The 19,920-nt window shown below is 39.5% G+C and overlaps 2 protein-coding genes across 5 annotated transcripts in view; one reads left to right on the top strand and one right to left on the bottom strand.

Annotated features, from left to right (window-relative positions):
• Positions 1-8,576, top strand: part of SPIDR (scaffold protein involved in DNA repair) — a 178,006-nt gene extending 169,430 nt beyond the window's left edge. For 3 of the 4 annotated variants that reach the window (XM_081953424.1, XM_081953425.1, XM_081953426.1), the window contains 3 exons: positions 6,779-6,893; positions 7,243-7,296; positions 7,766-8,576. In XM_081953424.1, coding sequence (XP_081809550.1) covers positions 6,779-6,893; positions 7,243-7,296; positions 7,766-7,888 — 292 coding nt within the window. In that variant the 3' untranslated portion in view covers positions 7,889-8,576. Of the gene's footprint in view, positions 1-6,632; positions 6,894-7,242; positions 7,297-7,765 lie in introns of those variants that run through there. The other variant, XR_014175424.1, reaches the window with a different exon arrangement.
• Positions 8,577-10,474: 1,898 nt separating this feature from the next.
• CEBPD (CCAAT enhancer binding protein delta) lies at positions 10,475-12,276 on the bottom strand. Its single transcript, XM_081953437.1, has one exon. It carries the CDS (start codon positions 12,044-12,046, stop codon positions 11,090-11,092), a length of 957 nt encoding a protein of 318 aa, XP_081809563.1. The 5' UTR covers positions 12,047-12,276; the 3' UTR covers positions 10,475-11,089.
• Positions 12,277-19,920: the final 7,644 nt, after the last annotated feature.

Here is a 19,920-nt window from a genome sequence, read left to right on the forward strand (position 1 = left end):
CTATTTCCTTTGACATTATACCGGTAGTAGCATAATATATCAATACAGGAAGGGAAGAACTGTGATTCTCAAAAAGAACAAAACTTTGGAAATCATGTAAATTGGCAAATATTGAGGTTCAAGATTTGTAGCCCTGGATAAACCTATCACCCAGGAATTTTTCCAACTCCTTAAATCCATTCATGGTAATTGTCATCATCTTGTCGTATATTAGTGATTTGAGAAGTAGGAAAACTTCATGCCATGCATACTCAACCATGTCCCTTTTATTTGTCTTTTTCCTAAGCTAAAGGGTCCATTTTTTTCTAGTTTTTTTTTTTTCCTCATAAGAAAAGTGTTGGAGCCTTCTGTTCATTTGGTTTGTCCTCTTCCAAATCTTTTCCAGTTCTATCTTTTTCCATATATGGCAACCAGAACTGTGTATGAGATGCATTATAGATTTATATATGAATGTTATGTGGGCACTTGTATTTCTAGTCTTTCTTAATGAACCTAGCATGGAATTTTGTCTTTTTCCCAGCTGCCAGACACTGAGCTGAAATCTTCATTAAATTACATATGACCCAATATCTTTTTTTCCTAGTTGGTTATATAGGCAGTTCAGATCCCATTAGTATTTATATAAAATGGAGAGGGTGTGTGTGTTCCAGTAAGTATCCATTTACACTCCTTTAAATTGAACTGCAGTCGCTATTTGTTTGGTCATTTTTCTAGTTTAAAGACATTTAATTTTAAAAAAGGTTAAAGAGAACCAGTTTGATGTAGCGATTAGGGTGCTGTCCTAAAAAATCAGGAGATTGTGAGTGCTAGTTTTGCCTCAGGTATGAAAGTTGGCTGGGTGATTGTGATCCAGTCAGCCTATCTCAGCCCAACCTCTCTCACAGGGTAGTTATTTTGGGAAAATAGGAGGAGTATTATGTATATTCCACATTTTAACTTACTTATAAAGTAATAAAAGTGGCAAAAAATCTTAAAAATGAAAATCATTCTTGAGCATTTCACAGTTACTTTGAATAGTTTGGTATCATCCACAAACTTGATCAGATCACTGCTTAATCCCTAAGTCAACATCATTTATCAACAAGTTGGAAAAAACCTAATTATCAGTTCTTGAGGGATGCCAATTCCTACTTCTTCCTTTGAGAAAATAGTGCCGTTATTTCAGCTCTGAGTTTTCTGTTTTGTTTAACCATTTAGCAATTCATAAAAATTCCTCTATCCCATTACATTTCCTCAAGATCCTTTGATGAGGAGCCTTGAATTCTTTGCAGTTTCAAACAGACTGACAATGTCAGCAGGTCACCTATCCTCATGCCTGTTGACATTCTGAAAAACCTCTAGAAAGATTGGTGAAAAAAGACACACTTTTTTCACTGCAAAAAAACATACTTATTTTCTTTTAGCAAAGCTTGTTCCTCAATGCTCTTAATGTGGAATGAGAGCAACTGTATTTATCACTCACCAGTTTGATAAGAACTGATATTAAGCTGACTAGCCTATAATATCCTATCCTGTCAGCTCTCTTTTTAAAAAGTAAAGTTGCATGCACTGTTGCTGATTTTTCTGGAGCCCAGCCCAATTTGAAGGATATTTTTCTTTGCAAATGTGAAGAAATGTCAAATTTGAATTGTTTAATGATACTTGGGGGGATGCCATCAGGACCCGCGTGTCAAGATATCCTAGAATGCTTCTTATAATTAAATCTTACTTGTTCATTCTACGAATCAGCATTGAAACAAGAATACAAGATAGAACAATAAGAGTTTCTCTGTATTGCCATAACTAGAGTTGTTATTAAAATAAAATTGTAATTGTAGGTCCGATAAAAATGCAATTCATCTATGAATTTAGTATTCAAATTTTGTCAGTTACTTTTTTGAGAAAAATAATTGACTATAGCAGTGATGGTTAACCTTTTTGGTGCCAAGTGCCCAAAGCGTGCACGCTGCCCCAATCTCCAAAATGGAATGCAAGTGCCCCCTGGGCATACGCACCCCCCTCGTGCATGTGCACCTCCCCCCACCCCCATTTTGGCTTCCAGGTTGGTGCAAGAGGCTTTCCTGGGCAAAAGGGGGCACAGGGTGGCCTTGCACATCCTGTTTTGGCTTCCATGTTGGTGCGGGCAGCAGAAATGAATAGAAAGGTAGGGCGTGGGGACCTGTAGAGGGGGACCTGTGGAGATCAGGGAAGGCACAGGTGGCAAAAAGGTAGGGTACGCTGGGGGGAACTGTGGAGATTGGGAAAGATCCTGCCCCCCTGTGCATGCAGGGCAGAGACCTGAAGACCAGCTGGCTAGTGGGAGGCGCGTATGTATGCATGGTGGAGGTGGCCTGGGGCAATGGCTGGTGTGCCCACAGAGAGGGCCACCTGCTAAAGGTTCGCCATCACGGGACTATAACATAGTGAATCCATCATTGTCCAATGATACATTATTGACTTTTAAGTAATTTTTGAGTTAGCAGCTAAGGAGTAAATAGTACAATAAGTACTCTTTTTAAATTTAGAGTTAGCACCCTAAACGTATTTAATATATGTAAATCTAATTTTGATGTGTAATGTATATTTTTAGTTATTATTCTGACTTCTTCAAATACTTCCTTTCTAGAATATCTTCATTTGTTTATGTTATTCTGTAAAAAAAACTATCGGGTACCTGTTCTTCATCTAGAATATTGGCATCTACCCTATTCTAAATTTGATTGTAGGCTTTTCCTCAGAGATAAATGTAAAAGCAGTTGTGTCATCTTTTTTGATATCATGTGACAACTCCTCTCTCATACAGATTTAGCATGTTCCAAAAAATTGCCTGATAACAAGTAAATCTAAATATATTCCACAAGCTTGACCAAATGTGGGGACCACTGTGCTCAGTCTTTGTGGTTGATTTTCTGTGTGGAAGAAATAGTATTTCTCACATTATCTTGGTAGTCCTGGACTTTAGTCATCTACCTAGTAGCTTAAATTAGTTCCAGGGCGGTTTACTTAGTTTTTTAATGTTGTTAATGCTAATGTAGACCATGGCTACTACTTTTACCCCAATATTATCCACATGTGCATGACAAACCCAACTCATCTCATCCACAATCAAAAGTTGTCTTCCTATTATCATAGATAATAATTGGGCTCATTGCCTACAGAAAATATATTATGCCATCCTTAACTCTTGTTCTCCCTGACCATAAGGGAGCTGTCATTCTGGGAGTAGGACAAAGCTGTCATATCCCAGGAAGTTTCATCCACATACTTTCATAGCTGTCTAATATCTGCAGTGGTTTCAAGAAAACAGATTAGCTTCAGGAATGCAGGAATGAATCATGACTTGTACTTATCTGGCTGGTACATACATTTAACTCTCTGTGGAGTAAACTGTAAAATATCTTCTCCCTTGGCTTTCTATCTTCACCCTACTTACTGTTAATAACTTCGATTCTTTTTCTTTTAACAACTGTTTTATCCTATGTTACACTTTTACAGAGCCTGTAATCCTGTTTTCCTCATGTTATTTCTAAATTCATCTTGCTACTTAGCTTTGAAAGTGGGAGGTCAGTATGTGCTTCATCCCCCTTTTAATTTTGTCATAACATTCTCCCATTCCTATTAACTTGTTCTGCTTCCGAGATTCAAGTATTTCTCCTCTTGGAAAGACTCCTGGCTGGGACTTCCGATTGGCTAAGGAATGCTACAAAGCCAATAGCCAATCTCTTGATCAGTGACTTAGCTGTAATCCCCTCCTCTCAGTCCATGTGCTCAGAGTGCAAGTAAACACATGCCCAGCCAGCAAGGGGGAGTGGATCAATCTTACTCAATTAACAAAGACCCTTCCAAATAGTTGATCAGCACTCCATTTCACTAGCTTCCTTACATAACTGTTTCTGTCCTGGTGAAGAGCTGCCAACTGAAAGGGTTATAAAATTATAAAGAGTGCAAAGAAAGAAAGAAAATATAAAGTATATTATTTCCCCTCCAGCATTTATTTTTTTCTTAATCATCCAGTTAAATTGATTATGATTACAGTAATAGTAGTTACAATAGTAGCAACATTCTTATTTCCTGGATACTTATAGTATATAGAACATAGTACAAGTGTGTGAGTGTTTGTGCCAATATCATGTGCTACACCCGATAAGAATAGTTCTAACTTCATTAAGTCTTGCAAAAAAGAAGTCTTTTAAGGGAAAACAAAAATATCTACTTCATGAAACTATAATTTGTTGGCACAGAATGTCTTTTTAAAAATTAAAGTGATTTAGAGAATAGGCATCGTAAATGGTTCTTGACAATCACAGAATAGAGATTCAGGCTTGAATCTTACTGGGAACACAATGCCTCATCATAATTTTTTGGTTGCAGTCTATTCTCCTTGGCGCCTCAATGAAAGCGATGGAGGTAGATTCTAAGAGACCAGCTGCACTAGAGTCCTTTTGCCTTTCAACTGTTCTATTTCAATTGGTCAATACTAGAATTACTATGTAATTATGATTATGTACTATTAAGTCAGGACTGACTCTTAGTAACCTCATAGGGTTTTTTTCCCAAGAAGCCTTCCCTCAACCTGGTCCTTCTGATTTTCCAGCATAGAACCCACTACTGCTCCAATTGAATCCATCCACCTTGTTTCTGGTCATCAAATTTTCTCTTCTACCTTCCCAGTATTACAGGCTTCTATAAATGTTTGCATAATGTACCCAAATATAACAATTAGAGCTAGAAAATCCTGGATATACGTTCAAGATCATACCATGGAAACTTTCTTTTTCCATAGTTAGATTAATTTGGATCTTGAATGCAGTTATGAGTACATCATGTTTTATTTCACAGTTAGCTCCTGGCCATCTTTGTTCTTATAACTAAGCAATTCCATCACCTTGTAAGAATAATACAGTCAATTTGATTTCTCTGTATTTCATCTAAGTTATGTCCATTATAGATGGATATCATAGAACTCACTGGATTGACTGAAATTGTTAAATTATTCTTTTTTTTATTTCTTAGGCCATAAAATTTAATTATGTTTTCCTCCTTAATATTTCTAACGTTGGCATGCCAATCTCCAACCACAAACAACTTGCTTAAATATTCTGTTAATTTCAAATTGAACTTGATCATAAACCTTACCAACCTCCTCTTCCTATGAGTGAGAGCTTAGAATATAACATGGATCATCATATTAAAAAAACTCTTTACAAAGTCTAATAGTATTATTGCAAAATTGATTGTATTATAGCCAAGTAGTATCTTTGCTACAGCCTTCATGACAATGAAAGCAATGCTGTTCTTTTCTTGGTTTTGATGTCCTGAGTTACAGTAAAAAAAAATTGTTTATCTTGTAAGAATATGATGTATCAGTTTGGTTTTCTTCTCCTAATTCCTTTTTCCTTTTCCTTTTTGTCTTTTAATTCAGAAATCAACAGGTTTTTTCCCAATGAAAGGCACATTAGCTCCTAAAGAAAGAAATGTCTTACAAGATTTTGGCACTTTCATTGAGGTCTTGTAATAATTATGAGATTCTCACTTTCATTAACTTTTAAAATTTCACTTAAATTTTAATGGAAGGATACTATGGACACTGCTTATGTCAGCGATGGTGAACCTTTTTTGGCTCGCGTGCCATAAGTGGGGGAAGCGCAGGGGGGTAGTGTGCGGGCGTGCCGCACCCTTAATGCAATGCGCGACCTCCCCAGTGCGCATGGGTGCACTACAGGCACTACCCCCCCCCATTTTTTGCATGCTTTTTTTGCCCTCCCCAGGCTCCAGAGGCTTTATAGGAGCTTGGGGAGGGCAAAAACAGCCTTCACCGTCCCCTGGAAGCCCTTGGGAGGCTTGAGGGACCTTCAGGACACTTCCCTGAAGCCTCCGGAGCAGTCAAAACGACCCTCCGAGCAAACCGGAAGTCCGTTCCCAAACTTCCGGTTTGCCCTTAGGGCCATTTTTTTTTGCACTCCGGAGGCTTCAGGGAAGCTCATGAAGCATCCGGGGGGCGGGGGAGGCTCTTTTCGCCCTCCCCAGACTCCTATAAAGGCTCTAGAGCCTGGCGAGGGCGAAAAATGGCTTTAAAAAAGGGTGAACTCAGCTGGCTAGCGTGCACTTGCGCACTGGTCTGCTGACAGGGCAGCGCCTCGTGTACCCTGACAAATGGCTGCGCGTGCCACCTGTGGCACGCATGCCATAGGTTCGCCATCACTGGCTTATACTGTAGGCTTGTGTATAGTGAAAGTTTATTGTATCATATAGAAACTATAGATCATATAGAAACTGTATTGGGAATTTTTTTAGCCAAAGAATAGGATGTTTTAAAAATAAGCTAGTACAAACTTTCTAAATGTATAGTTGTTAATAAGCAGGGGATTAGCACAGCAGGATCGGTAATATTGTGTATTTTACTGTGTTCACATCCTTTAATTCTGCCAGATGTACATTATATACTCCTTCCCAAGCCAGTTTTTTTTTTTTTTAATCTCCTTGGAATCTTTTGAAGAGTTTTCAGAAATGGTTAAATGGTCGTTTTATCAAAACAACTGATAAGTTGTAAAAGGTTAAAATCTTCACTTACTTTTTTCCCTATTATTGACACTGGCCCATAATAAAGTTGAGACTCTCGTGCTCTTCATTATCTTTTATCTCATCTCTTACAGGATTGTTGCACATTAAATCAGGGAAGCTGGGAATTTTTGAACAATGTGTGTTCTAGCTTACAATGCAAAGTGAAGAAGTCTATGAGCACACTTTGACATGGAAATTTGGGGATAGATATAAATGGCCTTGTTCTCATGTATTTCAGAGAGTTACTCTACTGCAGCCATTGCTGTGAAGTTGTAGCTTCACCAGTTTTCAAGATGCATCTGGAAGTCTTTTTGAATTGCCAGTCCCAATCAAAATCCACAGTAAAAATAAAGGTATTAAAAGAACAATATTGTTCTAATTCAGTATTTTATTATCTGCTCTAGGTGAAGAAAGATATATATTTTTATACTTCCACCTACCTGTGTTTGATAGCACAGTTATGTTTCCCAGAGCATAGAGACCAGGTGTAAAGCAAGCAAGCAAATAGGCAAACAAATATTCTAGATAATCTCTGGTAGAATTAAATAGATTACTATGTGTAAGGTCTTGACCAAGAATTTTTTTTTCCTGTGAAATTAGATAACAGCTAGTAAGTAATAAAATACTTATATCTTAGGGATACAAACTGAGTACATTATTGTTTTCATAATTATAATACTTTATTTTTCTTTGTTACAACAGCTACTACAGAAGTCTATTTCTTCACTTCTAGAATCAGCAACCATGGATGATGGGGTATGTGCACTTAAAATAATTCAAGTTCTTATGACAACTCCCCACCCCAAACTTGGTGCCTTTTAGACGTATTAGTCCTCATCCTCCACCATTTTCAGCTAGGGTTCATAAAGATGCAGATTGTGGATAACCTGTTCCATTTGTAATATTTCGACTATATTGGCCTATGAATAAAAATATAATGATCAAGTGGGTGATCTCTTAATCTAATGTTCTATTGAAATTCCTGGAATACTTTTGTAGAAAATTTGGCTTTCAGTTAAGTGGTTCAGGGAAATTTTTATTTGAATTTCTTTAATAAAATTATTTCTCGTAACTGAGAGGATTACATGGGTTTGGAGCAGTAAAAAAGCAAATAAGGAAAAAAAGCCCTTAAGAACTTTCTTTACTGAAGAGTGTTCAGCGGTATGTTGGCTAGGACAAAATGTACAAGATTATTTGTTTCAATGAGTGTGCTTTATCATTGCAGAGTTATGAAGTAACGAGTGTGCTGAGGAAAGAGGTGGGGCTTTTGAATTGTTATGTCCAATCTATAACCAGCCACCCATCTAGTTGTATTGGATTGGAAGAAATTGTTCTCTCGGAGGCCTGAAACAACTGAAGGGAATATTGTCTGCTTCTGTCTATAATTTTTGTAACATATTTGTAGCTCTACTGTTCTTTTATGCTGCTTTTGAAACAAAACTCTAGTACCTTTTTTTTAAAACACTCACATGAACCATGGACAAATCTCAATTTAAGTGCAATTGTCATTTCAATGAGGAGTTAAAAACACATTCTTAAATCTTTTCTCATGAAATTAATGGAACATATACACACATGTCTGGTTCTCATATCATAGCACTCAAAGGAAACCTATTTTTTTTTCCAGCAGTTGTTTTGTTTTGTTTGTTCTGGAGGTTATATTTTGTAATGAGTTCAGGGCTTGAAATAATTTTTGACTAAATGTTAAATGTGAGTTCTTGAAAGGTTTTGAAATTAACTTCCAAGTTGTTAATTTAGAGATACATTTTGTTAATTGACTCACATATAAATACTATTCAGGATTTCATGTAGGATAATTGTTCAGATACAGTATGTCTGATCTGACGTACCATGCATTTTTTATCATTACAATTAAATATTATGAAAGAAGAGTGCATGTGGACACAGGCATTTGTACATCAATAATCATTATTTAAATAAGGAATTATTCATAACTTGTATTTTTTAAACCTTTCTATAAAATGGATTAATATATTGTAATTAAAATACTTATACCTTCTACTTGTACATTTCAATTTGTGGATGAAATTATTTGATACTGAAACACTGCAATCATTTAGTATCGGATTCAAATTCCTGCAATTTCTTTTAGACGGAACTTGGCATGCATGGGATTTCCTGTTATTTGCATAAAATATTCTCATACTCAGCAGCTGGATCTGGATTTTTGTGTTTAGAAGATGTAGTTGTGAGGACAGATGTGGGGGCAGGGACATATAGAGGGATCTGGGATCCTAAATTGTATAGACTTTCTAACACACACACACACACACACACACACATGTATATATTTACAGTTAATTTCTCAAAATAATGGCTCCATTGACTAGCTAATTGTATTTAGTGAGTGACTAGGTGACAGCTAGCCAAGGGAAATAAATCTAGGTGCTGTAGAGAACAAAATATTTTCTGTTGAGGACACCCTGATAGACAGAAAATGAAGTTTAAATCAATCATGGTGCTGAGAGCTTAAATTTGTTCTTGCCAAGTGAGGCACTTAAGTGAATTTTGTCCTGTTTTACAACTTTTCTTGCCATAATTGTTAAGGGAATCACTGCAGTTATTAAGGGAATCTGGCTTCCTCATTGGCTATGCTTTCAGGGTCTCAAAAGATGATCACATGACTCTGGGATGCATTCATAAGTATGAGCCAAGTACACAAATTTTGATCACATGACCATGGGGATGCTGCAGGCTTTAAGTGTGAAAAACGGTCGTAAGTCACTTTTCAGTGCTGTTGTAACTTCGAAGTCACTAAACGGTTGTAAGTTGAGGACTACCTGAAGTGTGCACAGATAGTCCTCCACTTACAACTGAGGACTTGAAAACTAGCACGTATTTATAAGAGTTGTGCTATTCTGGGGCCAGATTCACTTAATAACTGCATGATTCACTTAACAACTGCAATGATTTGCTTAACTCAGACAAAAAGGTCATAAAATGGAGAACTCCCTTAACTATCTTGCTTAGCAACAGAAATGTTGGCTTCAGTTGTCATAGGTCAAGCACTACCTGTATTTTGAACTTTGTAGGTAGCTTTGGAAGCCATGGCTGTTATGCCTTCTCTTTGTATCTTGCTGCAGAAGAAAATACATGTGATATACTATATACAAAGTTTCATGTAATCTTAAAAAGGGGTTTCTAAAACCTTTTCTTATGCGTGTAAATCAGAGCAGTGGAATTATTTTGTAACATCACCATTTCAAATCTCACCCTTCTCTCATATATAATTATATATATATAATTAGAAATAGGCCAATGTGTTTTGCAAATAAGGCAAAATAACCTTTATTTTTTCCTGTGGAAAAAAATCCTTAGGCTAATTTTTGAAGCTTTGTTCTCAGTTGGTCTTTTTCTACCAGTTGGATTAATTTTCCGGTGCTAATTACTTACTTTATTTAGAATTTTTTCTCAGCCTGTTAGTCTCATGCCTAAACCCAATTGGTTATTGCATTGTACTTTCACAATACTGTGCATTAATCTAACTATGGCATTTGGCTCAAAATAGTTTGTGTAAATACTATGTCCTTTTATAGGTAAATTTCCATTACCTGATGATTTTTATGCATCTCAATATGAATGGAATTTTTACCTATGGAAGTAAAGGTCTTCTTAACAGTCTGAAGTAACAAATTCAGTGAGGTGTATGGGACCCTCCTTTAGGTGGTTGGATCCTATATGAAGCTATGTCCAGGAGTGAATCATACATTTTCCACTAACTATTCAATCACAGCACCTATGTATCTTCTGCTTGTATATGCATTTTTAAAAGCATTCAATCACTATGTAATCTACACTTAAATGCCCTTGAGGAAATACTAACCATGGCACTTTATCATTCATCTGGATGGTAGACTACTTTTTGCTGCTTTCCCTCAGTACATGTTCCCATCACAACAAATACGAAGTCAAGTACATTTCAATGGATTTTTATTTTTAGAAATGCTGTAAAAATTTTATATAAAAGTTTGAGCATGCTCAGTCTACTTTTTCCTCATACTATTTATAATAAAAAGTGTTTGAAAAGTCTGAAAAATCATTGTTTCTTACAAAGTACCATAGCTGCATCAACAATGGGAGAAGGGAAAAGGGGGATGATCATTATAAAAATAATTTAGGAGGAAAGACGTTTAGCTCTCTTTCGCTTTAAAAAACAACTTTTTGGCAAGTGTTGCGGCTAAAAAGACCCAAGCTTAGCCCATTCAAAAAAAAAAAAAAAAGCCAAAACACACACGCACGCACATAGGTTGTTATCCCCCCACTCCCCACTCCGGCGTAGTTCAGTCCGGCTTTCCAGGCTAGGTTTCTTGCTTGAGGGAAGAGGCGAGGCGAGGCAAGGAGCGCCTTCCCCCTCCCTCCGTGTACCTTTGGCACAGTCCCCGGGGCAGCCCGAGTCTTCTAGCCTGGCCCTCCCTCCCCCTCCCCCCGCAGCCCCCGCTGCAGTTTGTGCGACTCGCGCTGAGGTATTCATGAAGAAGTTCAAAGTCTCTCGCCTGTGGGCGGCCGTGGCGGCGTCGCCTGCAGCCCGTTACCGGCAGTCCGTGACCGAGGAGGGCTGCAGGAAAGAGGCGTTGGGCAACTGCTTGAAGAAGTGTCGGAGGCTCGTTAAGTCCCGGCTGAGTTGCTCAATCTTCTTGTGCAGCCTGTCGTTCTCGGCGGACAGCTCGACCAGTTTCTGCTGCATCTCTTGGTTGCGGCGCTTGGCTTTGTCGCGGCTCTTGCGCACCGCAATGTTGTTGCGCTCCCGCCGCTGCCGGTACTCCGGACTGAACCTGTCCACGCCCTTTTTGCCCGACCGCTCTTTGCACCCCGATGACGACGAAGCTGAAGAGCGGCTGCTGTAGCTGGACGGCGAGGCGCTGCCCGGGGGCTCGGGGGAGGTGGGCGGCGTGGGCTGCCCGCTCAAGTTGACAATAGTTTGAGCGCAAGTAGCAATCTGGGAGGGCAGCAGCGAGCCCGGTGCCTCCTCGCCCCACTCTGGCTCTTGCTTGACGGCACCCCGGAGCGGGCCGGGAAGGACGCTGGCGTGCAGCAAACTGGCCAAGGCGCTCCCTCCGGACGCTGAAGGCGGCGGCGGCGGCGCCTGTAGCGGCGGCAGGTAATCCCCGTAGCCCCCGCTGCGCTCACCGCCCTTATGGTTGCTGTTGAAGAGGTCGGCGAAGAGCTCGTCGTTGCACAGCTCCAGGTTGGGCACGGCCGCCATGGAGTCTATGTAGGAGCTGAAGTCGATGGCGCTCTCGTCCTCGTACATGGCCGGCGCGGCGGCACTCAGCTCCGCCAGGTCGCGGCTGCCGCTGCTCGGAGCCGAGCACATCCCGCCGGACTCCTCGCTCGCCTGGGCGACGCTCACGGCGCTCGTCTTGCAAGAAGGACTCAGACCGCCGCTGCCTTCGCCCGTCTTGGCGTCGTAGAAATTGGCGGGCTCCAGAGACCAGGTCCTATAGCACGAAAGCGAGTCCAAGGGGTCCAGGGTGGCGGCGCTCATTGCAAACTCTCGGGTCGGCGAGGTAAGCGAGATAATTCAGGTGGAAGGTGGGAAGCTCAACTGGCCGTCAGTGCGGCTCGTTCCTTGACCTGCGGCTTCCCCGGACGTTCCTGGCCCCCCGGTGCTTCTCGGGCTTTGGCGCCTTCGGACTGGCACGCTGCGCTCCCGACACTGGAGAGCCCGAGACCGCACACGTGCGTTTGTACAGGAAAACCTGGCGGCGAGCTGCCGCCACGGCCCTTTATATCGACACCGCTTCTCGGACCCCACCTCCTTGCCCTTTCTGACGGCGAGGGTGTGGCTGGAGAAGTCCCGGGAGGTGGAGGCAGCGGCTCTGGCTCTGGGCGCCTTTCGGCCTCGCTGCCAACGGGGGGAGGGAAGACAGCTGCTGGGATTGGCCCGCAAAACCCGGACCTCCCCTGCTGCTTTGCCACCTTTGATCAGGACCGGGAAGCCAACCTAGGAGCGGCCTTTAAACCCTCCCCCCTCCCATTTCGGGAGATGAAGACTAAGGTCCTTCCAGTGGCCCGGACGGCTGAAGTCGTAGGAGCGAAAGGGCAGCTCTCTCGGCTGGTTCCGGACTTAAAGGGATCTCTGGGCTGAGGCAGCGAAGCAACCGGGAAAGGAAGACCGTCCTAAGAATAACCCGGGCCACTCAGTATAATTTGGAGATAGGCCCTTCGCCCGATATTAATTGGGTTGGCAATACCCCACCCAATTCACTCCCGAAGCAAGGAGCCTTTCGTCCACCTAATAATCCGCCCGTTTAGGGGTGTGTGTGGGAGGTTGGGATGTGAGAAATGGAGCGGAAGCCGTGAAAAGCCCGATCTTTAACTGTGGCTGCGCTGGGAGGGGGTGGGCGACAGAGGCTTTATGATAGCCATCCTGTCCGTTTGCTTTTGGATTGCAGACAGCTCAGCTCTTGATCTCAGGGAGATTCCTGGCAGCCTTTCTGAGAAGGTGGGGAAAGAGGTTGAGTGCTAGTTTTACCTGCCCCGTGCTGTGCAAACAGTCCCGTTTTGGTCTTGCTAACGCCCTGCATGCATGGTTTTCTAAGATCTCTGAAATGACCGAGTTGGTCTCGCTCAGAAGGGCTATCTGAATCTACAGGCTCTACAGTTCAACTCCCAGCCAGCATGGAAATACATTAATCAGGACTACATATTTTATTGCCTTGGTGGAATCCATAAACCCACTGAAAAACATATGTGATCATTTTAAAACATATCAATCATAGAACAAGACGTGCAACTTCATGTTTGTGTGAATTCAAACTCACTTTAAAAGTGAAACGCTTGCCAAATCTTTAGAAAACTAGTTGTTTACCATTTTATCAGAAACTGCTAGCAAAGTATGCAAGGGCTGGCTTGACAGAGCGTAGCCATGGGATTATGTTTTGGGATTCCAATGTTTTCTCTACTACTGCTTTTATGTATACTTTTATTTATACTTGCCATAGAAATATCAATTGGTTATATCTTCATTGTATATTCTCATCTAAATATTGCCCTCTAGTGGCTAAATATTGCCCATACTGTTGTGATCCAGAATACTTTCTCCTGCTTGGATGAATTTTGCAGACCATAGGAAATTCTGTTGCCATCTTGAGGCAATTAAAAAAATACAAAAAGGGTCTTCTTGTTTTCTAAGTCCTAATCATTAGTTTTATTCTAATTTTTTTAAAATACAAATATTTGTGCCTATAAATCAGTACTGACTTTAAAATATGAATATTTTTGTTATTTCTTCAAAAGAGGAATTGTTGATTCAATATGATTTAAATACCATTAAGTTAAAAAATAGAAGCCATAATTCTATTGGTCCATTAGAAAAAGAATCGAAACCCCGTAGGGTGTGATACTTTTATCAGAATCAACCAAATTAAAGAAAAAATGTGCCCAAAATCTCTGAAGAAATGGGAGAAGAGGGTTATCAATAATACATTAGTAAAGCTTTTTAAACAAAGCTTTTAAACAAAACAATAAAACAATACAATAAAACAAAACAATAAAAACACTATCTACCAAACTTCACAAGATTTTTGTTAAAGAAAATATTTAAAAGTTGATTTTGTGGAAGATACATATATATGTTTCTGGACCACCTAGTGGTTCCTTAATTATGCAAGTAAAACCAACTTATAGTCCTAGTTAAGGGTAAGCATGATCTGTATGGGAAAGCTAATAATGCTGACAAGAGGATTTTGTATAGCAGCTAATTCTCAGCACTGTCATCAGTGTTATAATTCATATTGCATTTTCCTTAGTATAAAATATGACTGTACACACTGACTTACAAAGAAGCCTTTTAGTCCTTATATTCCTACCCATTCATAAGAGTAGTTTTAAAAAGAACTACAATCTTTTTACTATTTTCATAAAATTAAAATATATAAATAATTATGCAGTTGCAGTGGTATGAGGAAGACTGGAAAGTGGATCAACAAACAGATAAACAGAATTCATTGGTCCCTTTCCAACAGGAGCTGATTTGTATTAGAAACTGGTTTCTAAATTCTTTTCACCATATGTGCAAGGAGAAGGAGTATCTTCTGTGCCCAGCAGCTGTATTTGTTCTTCTCTTTGCAGCTGCAGGAATTCTCTCAGGATGGGAATTTAAAATTCTCAAGTCTGGATAACTATTTGAGTTCTCTTGCTATCATTTACTTGGTACATCCTGACAACTAGATCAGGCTTGTTTGAGGGCTATTGCTGTCATTCTTTTATACTTCTGCTCATTATTCTTTGGTTATTTAATTCTGATCATTCATTTTTCACTTTATTTAATAAGTTTAAGGTCTGTTCCACTTTCAAACTACACATGGAATTTTGTTTTAGCTTTTCTTACTGAATATCCTGAAACTTTTGCTCTGTACGAAGATTTGAAAGCCATTTGATTTTAATGACTGGATATCCCAGAGTAAAGGCAATAAATGCTTGCCATAGTGCATAGTGATTAGCTTGATGATTAACTATTCTCTGTGGGTAGAAAATGTACTGTACTGTCAGATGTTGGCTTGATATATACTGTGTTAGGTTTCCCCTCATGCTAATTATTAGCCTATCACTGGCTTTTTATTCCATTTGATTGCCCAAAGAATTTGATTCTGACATACTAATTTTTTATATAAAAACTTAAAAAGAAATTGAAATTATTTAGATAAACTAACCATGTTTAAAAAAATAAATCCAGGACCAAATGTAATATGGATTACATTATAGTAAAAATTGTATCAAAATTACCAGACTAAATTGATCCTTTATATATTATGCAAAAAGGCAATACCAATATATTTTAATAATTTGCTAGTCTTCTGAAGAACCACCAACATCTTAAGCATTTCTTAAGCTTGAACTAGACATTTCTCTGTATATTCACAATTCATCAGTTTGGCACAGTAAGCACATCTATGATAAACTATATTATTAGTAAATTTTGTGAAGAGTTGGAGTGGCAGTGGGGTGATCAATCCCAGATAGCTCTTAAATTGGGCAGAAATTACTTCCCCACCAAATCTGGTCATCAGTGGGGATTAGTGTTCTAACACTTCAGTTCATATACACCACTGGTAGAAACCAATAGAGCCCAGAAGCCCCAGTCAGCATGGCCAGCATGACAAATTGTCCATCATCAACTTTTGATAATTACAAGTTTTCCACCTGAAAGCATTTATATCTCACTTTATGGCCTGAGTGTTTATTCTTTTGTTTTCCTTTATGTCTGGAAGAGTTCGTGGTAAATGGAAACCAGGATGTCAAAGAACACAGATGGCTGGACACCATTAAACCTGACACCAGCCAAGGCATAGAAAAAATCAAAGTAGTAGTGCAAGATTGGAAGATGTGGAGGGATGGATAACATCATTATGGCCTGAAAGACTTTAATAGCAAATGATAGAATCTACCAAAGATAATGATTTTTTTTTTGGAGGGGGGATTATCAAAATTGATTAAAGCAAACAACAAATTCCATATAGTCCAGGAGGATTTATTTTATAACAATGGAGGCATCACCATACAGAAAAAAACACACATGCAATACAGGACTTAATGTAAATTACTTTCCTGTAGCTGCAACTACGATGAAATAATATTTAAAGAAAACTAAATTCTCCTTTTGAAAGCTTCCTAGTACCGACCAGACTGTTTGGAAAAATGATCTTTAATATACAGCACATTGGTCTCACTTTTGGAATATGAACCTATAACAAGAAGCAATTGCCACAAGAATGCTTTACTATGCATGCATTATGATTAAGAACTTGGTTAAATTGTAAGCTTAGAACTTTGCCCTTTAAGCCTACAGGTCAAAGTGCTCAGTAACTGAAACACACTGGGCAGAAGTACAAATTAATGCCTCCTTTTAAGGCAAGCACCTGAAATACCAAAGCTGCAGCTTTAATTGAGCTTCATCTTATTTATTTTCTTCACAGTGCAATTGCTTGTAGAACATCTTTATTGATATAAATATTAAAAGAGATTTGTCTCCAAGAGAAAACTATTTTAAAAATTCATTATACTTACCAAACAATACAACCAGGTAGAGGGAGAGCTGAAGGCAGAGGAACTGCCTTACTCCAAGGACTGACTTTCAAAAAGCAGAAAAGGGAGGAATGGATGTTTTTTCCCACTATATTTTTATCAGGTATCTCCCATATTTCAGAGTGGAAGGGAAAACTACTGGCCAACATTTCTATTAGTCATGAATACGGAGGCTGCATAACTAGACTATTTTAATGCCCATACAATATTGATTATACGAACTTTTTACATTGGCTTGGAAGATGAAGTTTCACTCTATCCTAATAGGATGATGATGGTGTTATCCATTCAGTTGTGTCCAACTCTTGGCGATTGTATGTGCCAGGTCTCTCCACAGCTTCCAATCTTAACCCTAATAAGGTAGAATCCAAATAACACCTGGATACTGACAACTGATCTTGGACTCAATCATTACGTTCAGGATTTGCATTTGTATGTTTTTTAAAACACAGAATGAAGTTCAGTATAGCAAATAGTCCACACCATGTTTTTTTAAAATATTCTATTAATTGAGAATTTTATTAAGAAAATAATTTTATCCTGTCCCTTTCCTTCCACTCACAATTTTTCGGTTTTGTAAAAAGTTTTTATTAGTTTTAAAACATTTATAGGAAAAGGGTAATAGTTCATAGAAAATTTTGGTAGCTCCCATGTTAGAAGTGGAAATCCCCCCAATTCTCACGCTTCTACAATTTTAAAAATAACATGTAAAGGATAAGCATATACAGAGTTCTTACATTATATCAGCCATATGTTCAATCCTCTCTTTCTTTGTCACTTTTTAAAATATCAACAATTACATCAAATATATTTATTTTTGTGACCTGAGCCTTTGCGATATTGCTCCCTCCTCCCTGTCCCCAGGTGGAGCCACAACCCCCCCTCCCTTCCCCATGTCTTCTAGATTACTGCCTTTCCCCCACCTCTACTATCTTCATCCTCTGGGAGACAAAAATGTTTTTTAATAAAGGCCTCTGCCTCATCCACTGTCTTAATTCTGATATGGCTTCCCTCCCAGAAAATCAGCATTCCTTCTGGCAATAGCCATCTAAACCAAATTCCACTATTATATAGTTTCTTTGATAAGGAAGAATATTTTCTCTTATCTTTTTTGGAATTTGCTTTAGAATGGTGATTTCTTTATCTTGATATTTTAGAGGTCCCTCCCTTTGGGCCCCTAGCACCTCATCTCTCATGGTCCTCCTGAGAAATTTAACTTGCACCTCTCTTGGAACATTATGGATTCTAGCATAAGCTGAGTTAATTCTATAAACCAGGTCCATATCCCACCACATCTGCTCTTTATTTCTTTTAAGGTATTCTGCTAAAATTGTGCTCATAATATCTTTAAGGTCTTCATTTCTGTCTCTGGTAGATTCTGGAACCTGAGAAAAAAGACATTCTTTCAAATTCTATTTTGGTCATAAAATTTTCCAATTCTAAATTCCCCTTTCGGACCTCTTTAACCCTTTCCTCCATCCCGGCTGCCCCCTCCTCTAGCACCGCAATTTTCTGTTTATTTTCTGTTGTATTATATTGTACCCCTCTGAGTTCATCTTTGAGATCTGCTACTTCCTTCCTCAGTTCGTTTTGACCTCTCATAATTTCCCGAAACATTTCATTGACAGACAATTCTTTTGAACTCTCTCCAGCTGCTTCTTTTTGTAGCAATGAAGTGATCTTCGGCTGTTGGATATTTGGGCTGGAAGTCGCTGAAGCGGGGGCCGAAAGTGACTTGCCCATTGGAGGTTTCTTAGGACCCATTGTCTAAATTCAGAGATGATAAATCTTTCACAAAGAAAATGGCGCCGCTGGAGCGCGCAGCCGGGATAGTCCAAGGTGACAAGCAAATCCGAAAGTAAAAAAGTTAGTTCTCCTTCACTATTCCAAGGCACTGAGGTACACCAAGAAGGGACAAATCCAAAAAGTCCACGCAGCAGAAGAGATCCAGAGCACCTTCAAGGGAGGTATTAAAAGATGCCAGAAGTCATTCCCTCCCCCCCCCCCCCGGGTGGCTTCAAAAGGCAGCTTCATTTATGAGTACAAAGACGGGAACGGAGGGGAGCCATTTTAACTCCTCCCTTTCGCAGAGAGAAGAGCAGAAGTTTTGGTTTTCTTTAAAAACAGCTCAGCACGCACTCTTGCAACTGTGCATTCAGTCTTTCACACATAATTAGCTCAAGTGGCAAGTCAGCCTTTGTTCTCTCCATTCCAGAATGGAGAGTAAAAGTTTAAATGCCGCTTCGTCCGAGGGAGGGTTAAAAAAGGAACCCCCCCCCCTAATCTTCGGTTTTAAATAGATTGAACAGTAATTTACGATAGCCTGCTGCTTATCCGTTACTGGTAATTGAAGAGATTAGGAAGGATCCTCCACGACCAACATTTCAGCCACATTTCCTTTGGTTAACTTATTTCCTCTGGCGCCTGTTCGGCGAAGGGGCAGTCATGCCCCCCCTTCTGCTCCCTGGCTCCTCGGGCGAAGCTGGAAAAACCCCCACCGGCTGCCGCCGAGTCTGGGGGGCTCCAGCAAGCTGCCCTACGGCAGGGGGTCCCCTCCAAGGCCCCCCTGTGCTCCAAACGGAGCCCACTGAGAAGACAAGCGATAGACAAGCGTCCGTCGCCTGCAGGGACCGGACGTGATCCACATCGTTTTTTAAAGTAAACATTTTGTTAGATTCAGTATTATTTATTCAAAATACTGTGCTAATTTTGTACATCCTAAAAACAGATTGATTAACTATCTGAAACAGGGTACACAAGTAAAAGTAAACCACTTCTGTGATATTCATGAAGAACTCTTCTAAGCCATGTTTGGGAGTATCTTTCTAGATGGGCGTGATGAGTATCTCACTTTTTTGGGCGGCTGTTGATAAAAATAGGGTCGCCAACATGATCTCCGAAGTCCAATGACAGATATGGCACAAGAGGAAGAAGAAGTATCTTTCAAAGGTACCCTTTCCCCCCTCTATAGTCTGGTTTCTATAGGAAGGTAGGACTTTATTGTCAACAAATTTTATTATTTTCAGTTTCATTTTAAAACTGCACACATATTAGAAATAAGATTTCATGAGTGATCAACGTTGCTAATGATCATTAATATTTGTGTCAAGGAATGACAGTATTATTTAAATGTATTCAGTCAAAGTGCTCTGTACACATTACTGTTTGCTTATAACTATTGAAATGTGACTACACTATATTATGTCCCTCTTCTGACACATCATAATTTACAACTATTTTTTCTGTTCATGGGAGAAATCATTTAAAGAAATTAGTCACATTAGCCATCATATTTATACCCATTGACAGGAAACAAGACACTCGTGAAATCAA

This window comes from Natrix helvetica (assembly GCF_964273705.1).
Source record: "Natrix helvetica genome assembly, chromosome: 4".
In the NCBI taxonomy this organism is placed as follows: domain Eukaryota; kingdom Metazoa; phylum Chordata; class Lepidosauria; order Squamata; family Natricidae; genus Natrix; species Natrix helvetica.